We start from the raw sequence: 18,849 nt of genomic DNA on the forward strand, positions 1-18,849 counted from the left end.
GTTTGATGCTGGTGAATTCTTGTGCTAAAAACCTAGAGTTAGTTGCAAAAAAAATCGAGATTTCGTTGTTACAGCCCTTTGGACCACATCACACCTACTCTAGTAGCTGCAGTAATGTCCTATCTTTGCCACTTTGGAGTGCCAAAAGTTCAGTCTTTTGTTGCCAGTTGCTGGCACCTGATTGTGGACCAATCAAGACTGGTAGTATGTTGAGGGATCTCTCAATCTTCCAAAAGATACCTGAGCTTCATTGCTCCATAATTCAGAATCTGGTAAGTAAGACTGGGCTTAAAGTAAACTATATTAGGAAGCTCCGAACAAACTATAAAAGTGGCTACTGGTTTTCCACGAATTTCAAAGATTTCTGGTAGCTTTATCACACTTTTTCAAACATCGTGGCCGCAACACTGTTCGGACATTTTTAAGCATTATTTACAACTTAAAAATGAATAGAGCTTTGCATTTTGTATTTAAGATAGGAGACAGGAAAAAAACAGTAAAATTTTTCAAAGATGTCCTTGGAATGCAGGTAAAATACTATTTAGGCTAATAGTATTGAATTAAAATAGGCTAGCATAGCAAGGTATTGTATTAGGCCTAGCCTAATATTAGAAATTCAGAGAAGCAAGGTAGGCTAGGCTAGTTTGTAAGTTTGCAGAATAGTGGCTCTCCTGAAGGAGACATAAGAACAAAAAGAAAGATACTTTTTGATGGTTAAGTTTGGTAAAACTCTAGATAAGCTGTATAAGATGTAAAACTCTAGATGGATCTACAGACTAAAGTATGTAACTTAAGTAGGCTATGTACAGTAGAATGGAGTAACTGTGAAGGTTTGGGGTAACTTTGAACAAAATCACTAATGAGCAATGAGTGCTCTCTTTTAGACAGCAGTAGAATTACTCAATCATACTTGTTAATAGATGACATCTTAATCAGTTGGTAACTCTTGCAGTCAGATTCAGACAAAATCTTAGCTTTTTATTCACACAAGAATTTGGGCTGTCTAAAATTGTCAAAAAGTGCTAATAGTAAGTTGCCCTTTTTTACTTAGATATACTAAAGTAGGCCTTGCAATCTGACATTTTTCTATAGGCTAGTTAAGAAGCCAAATGGTTTGGTTTTTAGGTTAAATTTCCCTATTCCATGGATTCAAGTTTGTAGCAGTGTTTAATGTTACCTGCAAACATTTTGTTTTTCAGGGGTTGCTTTGAACATACTGTTACCATTATCTGTCTTTCATATTGATGTCATTGTTCTTTACTGGCCAATTGTTTAATTTTGCATTGAATTGAAGTTTACTCTGTTGTTTAGATCTTTGGAAAACCTTTTTTAGTCTATTGATCCAAGAAAGGTACAAATCAAGTTCATCTCTTTAATTATAGTTAAAATTTTTGACCATTTCTTCTTCTATTTAACAGCAGGCGGGCTTTTCAGTAACACTATTTAGCCCTTTTCCTTTTGCTTCACTCTGTGGGCTACAGAGCTACTGGCTTGATTGCCTCATATTTATTAGATATATTCAGATATCTTTCAGCAGATCTTTCGACTCTAGGAGTTCAAATATAAGATGATAGATGTCGATTTCTATACTCTGTGTGCAGGTATAGTTGGCTAGGCTCTTGGCTGATAGTGGGATTTTGTGGTGTTTGAAGTATTTTAACAGTTTAGAAAGCAAGGTATGTTGTGCAGACGTCAGCATATTACATTCAAATAGGCAATGGTCAATTGTTTCATTATTCATATTACAATGCCTGCAAAGAGGGGACAGGGGAATTGAACCACTTGAATTAGAAAGCTTATATGAGAATGCAAGGAAATTTAGTCCATTTGTTCCAGAACGAATTCTATGATAAATTTTAGAAAGATACTTATTGGGAAAGGGGGAAAGGATAGGATTAATCTTATTAAAATTAATATCTGATAGCCTCCATCGGTAAATATCTCTAATTGGGATTGGTCTCCCACTTGGCTGGTCAATATATATAGCATTTTTTGCTATTTCATCAACCTGATGATTACCACTTATGCCAGAGTGGCTAGGAATGTACTGAAAGTAAGTTTTTATGCAACTTGAAGCAAGATTATCAATAATACTGAGACAATGATAAGTGTCAATGTCCAACTTATATTGAAGAGCTGAGGCCAGCAACTCAAGGCTTGATAAATAGTCGGAATAGATGATAATATTATTTGAATTTTCAATCAAAGATTGGTTTTGCTTAAGGTGTTCTAATGCCATGATTATGGCATTTAACTCAGCAGACATTATACATAAATTATTAAATAATCTCTCGCCCATTGCTATTTTCAGGTGACGAAGGAAATCACCACTTGCAACCTTCTCATTCATTTTTGACCCATCAACAAATATTTGGAAGTGATTTTTATAGGTAATTGTATTAAGTTCTGCAAATTTTTTCTGAACAAAAGCAATGGGGGTTAAATCTTTATTCCATTTTGAAAATTCAGTATTTATTATGGGAAATGACCAATTCCATGGAGGGGATTGGGGGAAAGTAGGTGCAATAGACTTTGCTGGTACAGGGAACTTCTTTTGAATATTGGTATACTCATCTGCAATACCTCTATACATGGCTGGATTTCTTAACCAATTATGTAATGTGTGTGAGCTATTTGATTCAATTTTTGTAAGATGTTTTATCAAGAGAAAGCTACGTCTCTCCCTTATTGTTGTTAATCCACTCTCCATAAGCAGAAACTTGGTGCTTGTGGGTTTCCTAAGACCAAATATGAGACGTATTATATCATTTTGTGTTGTTTCAATTTTTTGCATCTGGGTCTTTGCACATGCACCATAGACAATGAGCCCATAGTCAATATGGGGTCTTATATGTGATTTATAAAACTGGAGTAAGGTTTGCTCCTTACAACCCCAGGGTGTGGAAAGAAGTCTTTTTAGTATATTTGCTTTTCTATAACATTTTTTTATTGTGTTTGAAATGTGGAGGTGGAAATTAAGTTTTTGGTCAAGCATGAGACCTAGGTAATTAATATTATTATCTTCTGGAATAGTTGTTTTATTTAGAGTTAGTTTTGCATTAACATGGTTTCGCTTCCTGTGAAATTGGATTATTTTTGACTTGGTGGGTGCAATGGGTAAATCTGAATGTTGAGAGAATTTTTCAAACTGGAAAAGTGACTTTTGCAGATTTGACTGTGCTATCTGAAAGGTGTTGCCAGATGACCATAGCACCAGATCATCAGCATATTGTAGATTCGTGTGGGGTAGGTTCATGTCCCAGAGATATAGGGCAAATAGGAGGCAACTGAGGACTGCTCCCTGAGTTAGGCCTTTGGATATTGTCTTTTGGGGTGAAGAGGCTGAACCAACACAAACAATGAAACTTCGCACTTCTATGAAGGATTTAATAAAGGATACTAGCTTGGGACGTACTCCAAGGTTTGCAAGTTTATTTAAAAGGATTTGGTGGTTCACATTGTCATATGCTCCTTCAAAATCAAGGAAAGCTGCCACTAGGATATTATTTTTTGAGAAAGATTCATTTATTGCATTTGTTAGCAAAATGAAAGCATCTGTTGAGGAGTGGTATTTCCTGAATCCAGTTTGAGTGTGTGGGATCATGTTATTTTTCTCAACAAACCAGAGGAGTCTGTGATAAATCATTTTCTCCATTATTTTCCCCATCACAGGTGTAATCATTATGGGCCTATAAGACTCAGGGTTATCTTTTGGTTTATTTTTCTTTAGGATTGGTAGGAGGGACGAACATTTCCATATATTGGGGAACCTAGAGGATGCCCAAGCGTGATTATAACAATTTAGCAGTTCTTGTTTGTATGAAGGTGTGAGATTCTTTATCCATGTAGGGTGTATATTGTCATAGCTGCTGCTAGTTTTGGACCTAATATGATGTATTGCATTATTCAATTCCTGGATTGAAAATGGATTAGTTATGTACTCGGATCCTGGGTGTGGTTGGTAACTAGGGTTCATAGGAATTGTGGACAGATTGCTTTGATTGTTTGATGTTAGCTTATTAACAAAAAGAGTTGCAAATAGGTTAGACTTTTCAATATCATTGTCATAATGGGTATTATTATGTATAAGCTCATACAGGAGTGTGTTGGGAGAAGTCTTTTTCACACATATGTGGATTATGACTTTATGTATAATTGGCTCATGCATTTCTCTGGAGAGATTATTTTCAAAATTATTCCAGTATTTATATTTAGCATCTATTATAGTCCTTTTTAGATTAGATTCTGCTTGTAATTTTTTTAAATATGCAGTAGGTGTTGGTTTTTTTATGAATTCTGTCCTAGCTGCCTTTTTTATCTTCCATTTATTTAGGCACTCATTTGTCCACCATGCTTTAGGAATTTGTTTAGGGAATGTTTTCTTAGGTGTTGTCCTGGGGATAGCATGATTAGCTGTATTTATTAGTAAAGATGTCAAAGCTTCAGCATGTGTGTCAACTGTTGTGTTAGAAATGCATGAACTTTGGGTGAAACTTGTAATTTCATCATTTAGCTTATTTTGGAAAATAGACCAATTTGCTTTAGTGTTGATATATTTGGAAGTATGAGAAGAAGTTTCAGCAGGTTCCTTTAGGGAGCAAACTATAGCAAAGTGGTCTGTACACAGACTATCAATTTTATTTATGTAAATTTTGTTCAAAAAATTTAAAGACACAATTTGTAGGTCAATTGTAGAGAATTTGGCACTTTTGGGGTTAAAATATGTAATTAGGTTTGGAGGGGTAGCAACAGCTAATTCATTATTATTTGAAATCATATGCTCAATAAATTTACCAGCTTTATTTGCTGGTTTATTCCCCCACAAAAGGCTGTGGGCATTGAAATCACCACAAATAATGATGTTTTTTAACATATTAGAATTATTTATATAATTAAAGAAATCCTTGGCATCTGTAGTTTGGCCATTATGGTTATACAAGCTTATTATGTCGGTTTTTAAATTATTCAGCCAAACACTTATACCAATTACATCAACATCATTTTCAAAATCTGGAAAATTGATGCCACAAAATTTTATATTATTATTAACTAATAAAGCTACACCACCTCCTTTTCTCTCTGAAGATCTATCCTTTCTCAGGATAGTGTATCCCAGAGACTTAATTTGTTGATTTTGGGTTAAATGAGTTTCCTGGAGGCAAGCAATATTAATGGAATTATTATTCATAAATGATATTAGTTCATTTAGCTTATTTTCTGTGAGTGATCTTACATTCCATTGGAGTATTGATAAATGTTGTGTTGTTGATTTATTCTTCATATGACTGTGTATCAATGTTCAGCTTTGTTAAAAGTAAAGCAAGATCTTTTTTTGCTTGAATGAGCATATCATCTGGGATGTAGATTTTTGCCAATTCTGCAATAATTTTTGTTTTCCGTAGTTGATGTATGTTCATGGCCTGAACTGCATTACAGTTTAGAATGAATAAGCATATATTTGGGGATTGCATTTTTGGTAGTGCATCCTGTTTGTTGGTTAGGGGATTGATTCCAGGTAGTGTTTCTGGTTTGTTTCTTCTTGGGAGGGAGGGCCAGGCTGGCCTCATCTCACCGGAAAACAAGGCTTGCTGGCTTGGTGATTCCTTCTGATAGGGATTTGAGCTAGGGGGCTTAGAAGATGTTGTTTTATATGGGGTGCTTGATGCATTTGGGGCATTTGACTTGGGGGTTTTGGTTGGTTTCATTACAGGCTTTATTTGGTATTGTTGGGCAGCATTTGCTTCCATTGCTGCAAAGGGGTATGGGATGGCCTTCTCTGTTGATATTTGGAGTGTTAGAGCTCTTTTCTTGTATGCAGGGCATAATGATTTATTTGTAGATTCATGAGGACCTTTGCAATTGATGCATGTAGGCTGGGTGTTTTTGCATGTTGTCAGCTCTTTAGGATGGAAAGATTTACAATTACTACACTCTTGGAGAATTTCATTGCATTTGTTTGTCGTGTGTCCCAGTTTGAAACACTTCTGACACTGAATAGGCTTAGGTTTGTATTCCTTGTGTGGTTTGATTTGCCCAAATAGGAATAATTTTTCTGGTATATCAATTTTATCCTTTAGTGTGAATAAGATGGATCTACTAGTTTTTAGGCCAGTAGAATTAGGTTTTCCAAGTTGGGTAACATCCTCAACTGGGATTGTGTTTCCAGCCCTATCTGAGAGGCCTTCTTTTAACTCCTGAGTAGATATCTCTGGGGGAACATTGTAAACTACAATTTGTGTTGGTGATTGTTTTGGGTTCCAATTAGATGCAAGAATTGGGATATTCAGAAGGGATTTAAGCTTAATTATTGTATCTGCTGATTTCTGATCTTCTACAGCTATAAGCAGAGATCCATCACGGTTAATGTTAAGAGAGAACATTGATTTTAGCAATTTAAAAATTGCAACTCTTATTGCAGTGATCAATTTTATTTCAAAGGGGGTAGTGGGAGTAATTTTAAGGTAAATTCGTAAGTTTTTGGAGGGAGGATCTTGGGCAGGGAGAGGGGAAATGCTTTTAATTGGGGAGATTTTTTTCCTTTTTTAGAGCTTCTAGAGAGGACCTCTTGAAACCCATTATCATCATTTATGGTTGCATTAGGACCTACAGTTATCATTGTCCTATTCTCCGAATCGGAGCCATCATTAGAACTTTCAGATAATGTGCTTGACCAGCCAGGATGGGTATCTTTCACTATGGAATTTGATTTGGGATCTGGGAGGACGTTTTTTTTGGAGGACTTCTGAACATTGCCTATTGGAAAAAGCTTTAAACACAAATATAAAACTAAAATAAGAAGGGAAAATAGATGATATCAAACCGTCTGCACTATAATATGGGAAGGATAAACACCACAGTATAGCCCTGAGGATGACTTGAGCAGGATAGGTTTGGTACAACTACTGATTAGAAGCGATAATAATCAAGAAAATATATTTCGATTTTCTTGTACGGTTGCTGTTGTTGTTGTTGACCATTTCCTAAATCCTTCAGACCTACCTTTTATTTCTTCTTTGAGAGGAAGTAATTTGATAATCAGTAGGAGTGAAATAGAAAAAAAAGAAATAGAGAAAAAGAAAAATAAGATATGCCCTCAGAAAAATTAATTTAAGACAAATTAATTTGGGTTCTTTGTAATTTAATTTGATAAATTCAAAATATGATGGTTTTTAAAATATTTTTTTCTGACAGGGCAAATAAAATCATCTACCAACACCCAAAATGGAAACAAAAATCACTGACAAACTTTTTAATCCTTCAAACTAAGCCCATCAGTGGCAATGCCCTACCATTGCCTGTGGTAAAGGCCATAAGCTTCCGGTGTTTTATTTTTTATTTATTTTTTCTTGGTCACTTTGTAGAGAAGCAATGGTTATAAACACAAAAAAGGGGAATGATTTGGTTTTAAATTCTTATGGAATTCTTTTTAAATTCTGTTCTTTGTTTATTTTTTGATTCATTTTAAATTGAATCTTAATAATCAATTTTTACAAATACCCAGAACATAGGCAAAACCAATGAATACAAGAAAGTATGCCAGTTATGATGAAGAAGTAAAGGATAAAGCTATGGAGGACATAAAGAAAGGAGATATTACAATGAGAAAGGCTTCAGAGAAATACAGGATTCCTTTGGGTACTCTTTCTTACTTAATGAACAAAAAGCACAATAAAAAGGTGGGAAGACAAACTGTATTGACAGGGTTGAGGAAGAAGCCATTGTCTTTCATTTGCTTATGTGTGCCAAGTGGAGGTTTCTTGTTGATTGCTTCAAGCTGAAGTTCATAGTCAAAAGTTCTTTTGCATCAATTGAAAAAACAATAGATTATTCAAGAATAATATATCTGGACAAGACTATATTAATTCTTTTTTAGATCAACATTGTTCAAAGCTTTGATTAAGAACTATAGTAAAATACTCAAAAAATAACCTTCTATTTCATCTGAAATGTTGAACAATTACTATGACAGTTTACAGGTGACTATTCAGGATGTGCCTCTGTCAAATATTTACAATTACAATGAGACTAGCTTAACAGACAACCTTGTGAAACAGAAATGCATTGTGAAAAGAGGTGCCAAATACTCCTCCAGGCTAATGAAAGAAACAAAGGGAGTAATATCCCTGATGATATGTAGAAATCCAGAAGACAAACTACTTCCACCATTTGTGTACTACAAAGCTAAAAGTGTGTTAAGCTCTTGGCTCTAAAGGAGCCAGGTAGGCTGCATCTAAGTCAGGATGGTTTGAGAGTGAAATCTACTGCAACCTCTTGATTTTGCTTCTTGTTTTTTTTGCTTCAATGAAAAGAGAGTGGAGGAAAATGCTTGATGACTGAAAAATAGATAACCCAAAAGAAACTATAACAAGAAAACACAAATTCCTCCAGCTTCTGAAGCTACTCCTGGAGAGTCTAGCATCAAATAGAAAGGTAAAACTTAAGGGCTTTTCCAAATACCTATCACATTCCAGAGTCAATTAAGGCCATCCACCTCCCACCCAGCAAGCTCCACAAGAGGTTGTGGACAATGTCAGCAAAGTTTTACTGGATTTCCTGCAAGCCTGCATATTTGACAAATCTGAGGAATATTTTATGTAAACGTCTTAGCATCACACCAGGGAAAAGCATCAGGGATGCAGAAGATTCAAGCTGTGAGTCTGACATGACCGATGCATTTGAATGGGAGACTGAGTCAGAAATGGAAGTTGATGAGTCAATAAGCACTGGCCCTTCTACTCTGTCAAGCAAGGCAGCAGCCAAAAAAGGTTCAAATTATCCAAAAACTGTGGATGGATGTTGGTTCATTGCAAAGTTCTTCATGGGTCATTTTAGTAGTGTTGGAGGTAGATGCTCTTTCATCTAATGGCTTGCTGAATGTGATATGCCTGCAAAGAAAAAAAAACAATGATAGATCCTTGTATTTTCCCAGGGCAAAAGACTCAGCATTCATTCCTCTTGACCAGGTAGAGGGAGATTCTCCAGACCCTGAATCACTCACAGCAAAAACAATATTTGATTATGACTTTGGTTATCTGATACTTTACTAATTTGACCTTTTCTTTGCCTTTTATTTTAGAAGTAATATTGTGTTTCTCTTGGTAAATGAGTTTTTTTTTTTTTACTTTAAATTTGATGCCATATGACTTCAAACTCCTTGAACTCTTGTTTAATGTTACCTGTCAAATTTGTTAATGTTCAAAGCTAAATACCCCATTAGGTAACTTTGAATGCTGTTTTAGGGCTGGTGTAGCTCTCACATTATGAACACCAGCAGTTTGGGACAGCTGCCATTTGACACAGAATGACCTATTCCACAAATTCCAAAAATAGTTTTGAGTGAATACTAGTTTAAAGACAAATATTACAAAATAATCTCAATTTTCACAATTATTAGTTCAAAGTTACCCTGTTCTACAGTAACTAAAGTATACTAACTTTACCCCTCCTTCCTCTGTACAATATAGGTTATTGGACATTGCAGTTTATTTTCTGCTCACATTTGATCCTTTTTTTTTCCACATTTGCACTGTTAATAGTGCAAATCTATGCTTGCCTTAAAAATTTTTAGATTTTAACCTTGTTTATAGTACTATGTTCATTGAACCAAAGACTTGGAAGTATTTCGGCCTACCCTTTGTCCAAAACTGGTAGTAGCAAACAAACCATCTCAGACATTATAACAACCACATTACAAGAACACAGAAATTAAATGGAGGTTATGTTTGATTCATTGAAACAGGATATGAGTGCTTCTCTGGACTCTGTCAAAGCCAAAATCAATGATTTTGAAGAGAGTAGAAAAACAAAAGTTTATGTGTCAGAAGTCAAGGAGATAGCAAAGAGTGTTGTTGCCAATAAACTAGAAGCTGATGTTTGCAAAATAGTCAGGCAAGAACAAGAGTGGTTTAACAGACGTCTGGGCCTCATTGCTTATGGCATACCACCTCAGACAGATGATGCCAGATTCATACATGTATTACTGAAAAGTGAGTTCAAAATAGATGTGGGTATCATTTCAAACATTTGGTGCCTGCCAGGAGGGCAAAACCATAGTGCATCTGGATCATCAGCTGCCACAAGGCCTGATCCTATCTTATTCTCCATCAGCTTGGGCAAACATAGAGCAAAAATTTTGAAGCTTCCCCAAACAAAAAAGGCAGTAATGCCTTTTATGCACATACCTGTTGAGAAGACTGTCAGAAAAGAAAAGAATTGGTTGAATAGATTAAAAGAAGAGCTTCTGCCAGTGAGCAGAATGTGGGAATAAGAAATGGGGTCATTGTGGAAAAAAACAGGCCACCCTTGCAACCCCCAGTCCCAAGATGGATGGACCACTAGATGTGACACAAAGTGATATAAATTGTGTAAATAGGGAGCAAGTGGTCATTTGCAATGAAACAAACTCAGCTATGTCAGCACTGAGTCACTGCTCTCAATGGACAAAGTTTTCAAAACTGCCTGTTCAGGCAGTGGGAGCAAGCATGACAACACTGGCAGTAAGTGCAGCAGTCAAAGTGAAATCACAGATCTCAAAGTGAGATCAGTTGCTCTTGTACTAGCTGAAATACTGCTAAAATAATAAACAGAAAAAAAAACTCTAGAAAAGTCTTGTGTTTTTTTACACAAGTTCCAATACTCCTGCTCCAAAACTTAATGAACTGAAAGCTGTATGTTTTGATCTTCATATAGATGTTATTTGTGTTTGTGAAATTTTCCCTAAAAACTGAGTATCAAAATTGGAAGAATCTCATATCCAAATCCATGGATTCAGTCTGTTTAGCGATTTGCATAACCCTGAGTGTCATAGAGGAGCAGCAATATACTGCAGAACTGGAGTGAGAGCTGAAACTGTGAGTTACTCTTTAATTTATTCTGATAGCAGTTGGGTTGAGTATGTCTGTTTGAAACTCCATGTTGGATCTGAATCATTTATAATAGGTGTTATTTACTTTAGTCCATCTGCCCCTGATCAATTTATTTCACACCTAGCTGTATCTGATCTCATATCTAAGATGAACACCCATGAGCATTCAACAATTTTTTTGTTTGGAGATTTTAATATACCTGATTTTAAGTGGGTTGAAGGTATAGGATACCCCCCTGAAAGTAGTGCCTCCTGTGTTACTACTAAATCACTCACTGACAACCTACTGACACAGATTATTGACCAACCAACATGATTCAGGCACCATCAACAACCCTCCTTACTAGACTTAGTAGTGACAAGTGATTGAACAAATTATTTTACTTCCTATTGCCCTGCCATTGGAAGCAGTATATTTGTATATTGACTGAGATACAGGTGAACTTCAAGAAGAAAAATAAAGTAAAAAGCCTTTACAGAGTATGAATTTATACAGCAGAACCTGTCAAAGATAAAATGGGAGAGTGTGGTTGACAGTGCTAACATAGAAAAAGGCTGAGAGGCATTTAAGACAGTAGTCTTAGCTGCAGAAAACAAACATACCCAGGTATAATGGTCACTCCTGCCAAAAACACTCCCCTTCCTACCCAAAGAAGTCATAAGAGCTAGAAAGAAGAAGAAAAGAGCATGGGCCAAATACGTAAAGTGCAGATGTGATAACAAATATGACATGTTCAAGAAATGCAGAAACATACTAAGAAGTTTGACTCAGAAGGTTGCAGAAAACCACAAGGAGGCTTTGTAGCTGACGCAAAGCAGAATCCAAAGGGGTTCTGGCACCATGTCTCAGCAGCTAATTCCTCTTGACGTAATACCCCAGATATCATGAAAGAGAATGACACAATTGCTTCAGAGGCTAGAGAAAAGGCAGATTAGCTCAACTCTAGCTTTGGTACAAGCAGCTGAACACATTGCTGAGCCAGTAGTAGTTATGATTTGGATGTCATTCACTTCCAAAGTGCTCCCAAGTGACTGGAGGCAGGCCAACATTAAGCCCATCTTCAAGAAAGGAAGAAAGGACCAAACCAGTAATTATCACCCTACAAGCTTTACTTCTGTTGTATGCAAGGTCCCTGAGAGCATCATAGATGGTGCACTGGTCTCTCACCTTGAAAGAAATCAGTCACTCTAAAAAATTCAGCATTGTTGTTGAACAAAAAGCACAATAAAAAGGTAGGAAGACCAACTGTATTGGCAGGGTTGGGGAAGAAGACATTGTCTTTCATTTGCTTACATGTGCCAAGTGGGGGTTTCCTGTTGATTGCTTCAAGCTAAAGTTCATAGTCAAAATTTTTTTTCCATCAATTGAAAAAACAATAGATTACTTTAAGAATGATATATCTGGACAAAACTATATTAATTCTTTTTTAGATCAACATTGTTCAAAGCTTCGGTTAAGAACTATAGTAAAATACAAATGCATCAGAGGCCAAAGAAAAGGTAGATTAGCTCAACTGAAGCTTTTGGTACAAATTTCTCCACTCAGCCCATAGTAAACCCTCCAGCCACTTTGCCAGAGCAACCAATCCAAGAACCAATGTACATGACAACCTTAAGTATTGAGAATGTTCTGAAAAGGCTTAAAAGACTGGATGCAAATAGAGCTGCTGAGCCATACAACCTACAACCCAGAATATTAAAAGAAGAGCAGCTGAACACATTGCTGAGCCAGTAGTAGTGATGATTTGGATGTCATTCACTTCCAAAGTGCTCCCAAGTGACTGGAGGCAGGCCAACATTATGCCCATCTTCAAGAAAGGAAGAAAGAACCAAACCAGTAAGTATCACCCTACAAGCTTTACTTCTGTTGTATGCAAGGTCCCTGAGAGCATCATAGATGATGCACTGGTCTCTCACCTTGAAAGAAATCAGTCACTCTAAAAAATTCAGCATTGTTATTGAACAAAAAGCACAATAAAAAGGTGGGAAGACCAACTGTATTGACAGGGTTGAGGAAGAAGACATTGTCTTTCATTTGCTTACATGTGCCAAGTGGGGGTTTCCTGTTGATTGCTTCAAGCTAAAGTTCATAGTCAAAAGTTATTTTGCATCAATTGAAAAAACAATAGATTACTTTAAGAATAATATATCTGGACAAGACTATATTAATTATTTTTTAGATCAACATTGTTCAAAGCTTTGGTTAAGAACTATAGTAAAATACAAATGCATCAGAGGCCAAAGAAAATGCAGATTAGCTCAACTGTAGCTTTGGTACAAATTTCTTCACTCAGCCCATAGTAAACCCTCCAGCCACTTTACCAGAGCCACCAATCCAAGAACCAATGTACATGACAACCTTAAGTATTGAGAATATTCTGAAAATTCTTAAAAGACTGGATGCAAATAAAGCTGCTGAGCCATACAACCTACAACCCAGAATATTAAAAGAAGAGCAGCTGAACACATTGCTGAGTCAGTAGTAGTGATGATTTGGATGTCATTCAGTTCCAAAGTGCTCCCAAGTGACTGGAGGCAGGCCAACATTAAGCCTATCTTCAAGAAAGGACCAAGCCAGTAATTATCACCCTACAAGCTTTACTTCTGTTGTATGCAAGGTCCCTGAGAGCATCATAAATGATGCACTGGTCTCTCACCTTGAAAGAAATCAGTCACTCTTAAAAATTCAGCATTAGTGAACAAAAAGCACAATAAAATGGTGGGAAGACCAACTGTATTGACAGGGTTGAGGAAGAAGCCATTGTCTTTCATTTGCTTACATGTGTAAATTTGCTTACAAGTGACCATGTGTAAAGGTCACTCAGTTGACACAAACCTCATTGAATCATATGACTTTGTGACCAGACTCTTGGATGATTGCCTTCTGGTGGATGTCATATTGCTTGATCAAGCAAAAGCCTTTGATAAAGTACAGCATCAACTTCTTCTCCTGAAACTGGAAGCATACAGGGTGCATAAGGATATAGTTGCCTGGATTGAAGCCTTTCTTTCTGGAAGAACTCAGAGGGTAGTAGTTTATGATGCCACTGGTAAAATTGGTTATTCTGATGAAATTCCTGTCATTAATGGAGTTCCACAGGGCACAATCCTGGGGCCCATGTTGTTCAGAATATATATTAGCAACTGTACAACTCACCTGAAAAACTCAATGGCATCATGTGCTGACAATTGCAAGCTCAAATGCCCAAATTAGCCCCAATCACTCATCAATGCAAGAAGATTTAAAAATACTATCTAGATAGTCATCTGAGTGGGGTTTGCAGGCTGTAAGTGAGAAAAAAGACCTGGTGGTTATTGTTGGTGACAAATTCTAAGTTCCACAGCCAGACACAAGCTCAAGTTGCTAAAGCAAACTAAGCCCTATGGCTCATAAAACAAATATTTACCACCAGGAGCTGTGTGTGGTCAAGAAGCTGTACAAAGCTATTGTATGTCCACACCTGGAATTTGGAATGACCCTATTGTCTCCCCATTATAAAATGGACATTAAAGCACTCGAGTGTCTAAAGGCAAGCAACAAAGCTCACCAGCTTTGCAAGACAAGCTGTATGAGAAACGCCTTGAGTCCTTCAAACTCCCAACCCTAGTCTATCAAAGGAAAAGAGGAGACGCAATTGCTACTTGCAAACTGCTAGAAAACGATCTCTCAACTCGTTTTCTATTCATTCCTTGCAAGTACAACAAGAGGTCACACGGAGAAGCTGCATGTCCCCCATTGCCATTGATTTGAGTGCCAGCTCTTCTTCTCTGTACACGCCATCCCTCATTGGAACAACCTCTCCAAAGGCACCATCCAGTCCCAAACCATAGATATGTTCAAGAAAGGATTTGATCAGGACTGGGCCAATGGTTAGTGTGTACTAACCTGGGATGACAAACCATAGTCATGCCACACCACCAGCAAGATGTCCCACGGGAGGCTCATCACCACCTTATCTTGCTGGACATGTGATTTAAGGTAATTTTAAGGTAATTAGCTTTTATGAATTGTCAATATCTGACATAGCATCAGCTATCCTAAAACCTAGTTTGTGACATTACCAAACAATGAAACTTGTCTATAGCTCTGGATGATCTAATTGGTTAAGGGGTCAGACCAGTTTTGAAACATCAACTATATCATTTAGGGTAGGGCATACATTTTTTTTACCTGGTGTAACAGCTGGTCTTGATTTATGATAGATGGATAGATAGATAGATATTTTATTTATGAAATATACATAACGCTATAAAATACACCTGCGCACATGCCTACTGGCATAATTCAGTGCCTTAAAAATTACAACAAATTATTAAACACCATTAGCAATTTAAATGAAAACGAAAAAAATGAAAAAACAAACAAAAAACAAAAACAAGCCTCTTGGACAACTGCCCAAATACAAACAAGGCAAATAAAACCAAAGTCAACTTTCAGAAATAAACTTCCTCACCATTCTGCAAAACTTCTGGTAATCAGCGCACTCTCTAATATTCAGGGGAATAGAATTCCACACCTTCGGACCAATATGCCTCAAACTAAATCCTGCTCTAGTTGTTTGCCTAAACTCCTGTGAGAAATTAAACCTGAGTGATGTCGAATGACGCTGCGAGTTAATAGGGAAAATTCCATGGAAATCTGATGCTAACTGGCCAAAAACGTAATTGTGACATATCTGGAATATTGCAATGAAATGAAGTTGATGTAAAGAAAAAAATTCCATCTGATCCAAAAAGATGAGTAACAGAAGACCTATTATCAATCTGAAAAAGTATCCTCATCCCTTTATTTTGTAAAATTTGAAGGCGTTTATAAACACTGAATGGGTTTATGTTGAATTTGAAGGGGTTTATGAAAACTGAAACTGAGATGCTAAAATTAATGAAAACATCTTTCCTTCAAGGCTGTATCTAGGGGGAGTGGGTTAGAAAAAAGGGCATTGGAGAGGATCTGGTTACCTTCCAATCACTTTTGACTTTTTAGGTGATAAGGTACCTTAAAGGATCACCTTACTTTTTTCTGAGTTGATTTGTTGAGCTGTCTTGCCATATCTTGCAGAGCTTGCCACAAGAGTTCCAAATAAATGATTAAATAAATAAAAATCACAGATAAAAGTTTAGAGATCTAACTGGATAGAAGGAAACATGTTAAGGAAACATTTTTTATTTCAAAATATGCAGAATAATCATAAACACATTTTGCATGCAGCTAACCTTTACCTTCACTTATTTCAGTGTTTCACAATTTTTCTAATATATTTATCATTTTTTATTTAATAGCTTTTCTTCAGTTTTGAATCGTTCCTGAAACAGAGCATCTTTTAAAGTTTTTTTTTTCTGTAGAGGATGTTAAAGTAATTGCAGTGGTATTAAGACAAAATTCCAGGAAAAATTCAATTGACTAAAGACAATTCTGTGAAAAAAATATAGATAGTGCTTTGTTTTAGAAACATGGCCAAGATCTTGAGTTGATAGTGCTGCATTCAACAGACTTTTCAAAATTAAACAAAGGTTATTGGGAAAAATTGATGAATTTCTTAGAAAAAGTGGAAAAATACTGAAATAAGTTAAGGTAAAGGTTAAATGCATGCAAAATGTGTTGGCTATGATTATTTTTCATATTATGGAGTAAGAATTGTTTTATTAGCATGTTTCCTTCTGTTAGATCTCTAGGCAATTACCAAAACAAGTTTTCTCCAACTGAAAGTAAAGAACAACATCAAAACTTTAAATAAACAGAAATAATTCTGTGTATGAGGGGGCTACCCCCCTCCCCCTCCTCAATACCTTGATTGTCTTGCTGAAGCTTTTTTTGTACTTGTAAAAAAGCTTTTTATCTTAGGCAGCGCAATAGGGCTGCCTAAGTAAAGAACAATTTTGGCACAATGTATTATTTATTTCTTTGTATTAGACCAGGGCACTTTGTGTCAAAGGAGTTGTCATAGAAACTTCGAAAAAGGCTCTTTTGATTTAATTGGAAGGGCCTCTGCGCTTTTTAACCCCCTGATGCCTGAATATTGAAAAAAGAGAGGAAAAAATTCCGTGCCTGTTTCTGTGCTTTATTTAAGTTCATTCCGAGACGAAAATGTAAAGGAAAAAATTTAATTGATGAAAGGGAAGAAAATGCAGAATGGTTCCCGCACGCAACATTCGGCAGTGACAGCAGATAGTCAGACATCTCCAAGCTAGTGTGGTAAGATAGGAAACAGTTTCTGTTTAGTGTGAAATACAAAGCCACTTCACGCTTCATACACTTCACCTTGGAACACTTCACACTTCACCTCTGTTTGCTTTCATCCAAGCTGGAAAGCGCTCCTGGCCGTCAATTCTTGTCAAAACTGGTGGGCGGCAACAATACTTTCTTTTCTTTTGGGATAGAGCTTTGTTGACTGGTCTACCGCTTTTAGGTGTTGCTGAAGATGTGCCAGACAGTAAGGGGCGTCCAACATCCATTTTGAACTGCAGTGAGTCCATGAGTTTTTCTGCTGTAGGAAGACACCTGCGATACAGAATCCACCCATTTACAATGAAAAGGTCAAACAAGAAAAAGAAAATTCACATGTAGCCTACCACTTGTTTCAAAACTTGAAATCAATTCTGTACAGCTCTACCAGCATGTCGGCAAGATCGACGCCGTCCATAAAATGATTGTATTCCTTCAAACAGTGTGGTCCCTTCACTTCTGTATGCTCTTTTTGCTTGCCATCCCATCTCTCACATGTATCTTTAGGATCTACAGCTGCATATGTTGATATCAAGTACACCGAGTTATTATATCATTTCATCATTACAACATTCGACTGCATTTTCACCCGCCAGTCATGCGAGCCTCTCCCTCGCGCTTTCATTTTGCGATCTAGTTCTATAGCACAAATTTTTAACCTGTTTACCCTAACTGTAGCCAGTGTATGTATACCCTGCTCATTTAGGGTCTGGGCCAGGTTTAGTGACGAAGACCAGTGGTCGTAAAAGAGCTTGTAGTTTATATGGTTTGGGACTCCCCTCGCAAGTCGGAGGACAAAATCCGCACCAACCCCCAAATCGCTTGTATCAACTGATCCCTTGCCAGCGTATATTTCTAAGTCATACACAAATCCACTGAGATTGTACTGCTTCGTCAGAACTATTTGCTCATCAATGACCTGGGGTTCTTCCAGGTGTATCTTCATGAAGTTGGCTCAAACCTTCTCTATCAAGGGACGAACTTTATAAGTATTGTAATGACCAGGTTCTCCGGGAGGCTTCTGCAATACATTTTCATTGAAATGCAAATACTTTTTTTTCAGTTCAAATCTGTCATGGACATAGTATTGGCTATCATGGAGTAAGGAGTTTCGTTTGTCCAGTAGCTGTGATAGGAGGGCATTTCTACTATTCCTGTAAACGAAAGGACTCCCAGGAACGCTCAATGTCAGCCAAAGAAACGCCTAACTGCTTGCCATCTTTCTCTGAAGTGTATATATTTTCGTCTGGTTGTGTATGTGGCTTATTGCTTCGTTGTCAAAAACCAACCTGACATATTCCAATGGTATCTTGCCATTCATTTCTTGGTTGATTCGAAGCTAATCTTTCCACAGAGTGTCTGGCGGGATAAAATTTACTTTCCTCCAAGCAATGGCTCGTCATCTCATTGGTTTGGTAGTAGGAATACTTGAAGCTTGTGTGGTAGGATTCCTTCACCTTCATTAGCTTGAGACTCATCCTGACTGTCATGGTCGGATCAATTTGGCCGATTTCTATTTCAGCTTCGAGCAGTTCTTCTAAAGCTTCATCAGGAGCAAAATACTGTGGATCAGATGGGTCTTCATCTTCCCTTGACAGGTCTTCCAGGTCAGTAGTATCATCTGGACAAGTAGGAAAATTCACAGCTTGTGCCTATGAAATTGGACGTGAACGTAATTTATTCATAATTGTAGAGTACTCACCTTCCACAGCTTTTGTGGCAGTGATGTAGATTCATCCATTGCAACCCCACAAGGCATATT

The 18,849-nt window shown here is 36.9% G+C and overlaps 1 protein-coding gene across 1 annotated transcript in view; it reads left to right on the plus strand.

Moving 5' to 3' along the window:
• The first annotated feature begins 405 nt into the window (after nucleotides 1-405).
• LOC148951728 (glyoxalase domain-containing protein 4) overlaps nucleotides 406-18,849 on the plus strand; it is a 75,415-nt gene continuing 56,971 nt past the window's right edge. Inside the window, exon 1 of the mRNA XM_089089302.1 lies at nucleotides 406-529. Coding sequence (XP_088945428.1) covers nucleotides 446-529 — 84 coding nt within the window. The 5' untranslated portion in view covers nucleotides 406-445. The remainder of the gene's footprint in view (nucleotides 530-18,849) is intronic.

This window comes from Artemia sp. Qi Xiang Cuo, chromosome 5 (genome assembly GCF_049724085.1).
Source record: "Artemia sp. Qi Xiang Cuo chromosome 5, ASM4972408v1, whole genome shotgun sequence".
Classification (NCBI taxonomy): Eukaryota; Metazoa; Arthropoda; class Branchiopoda; order Anostraca; family Artemiidae; genus Artemia; species Artemia sp. Qi Xiang Cuo.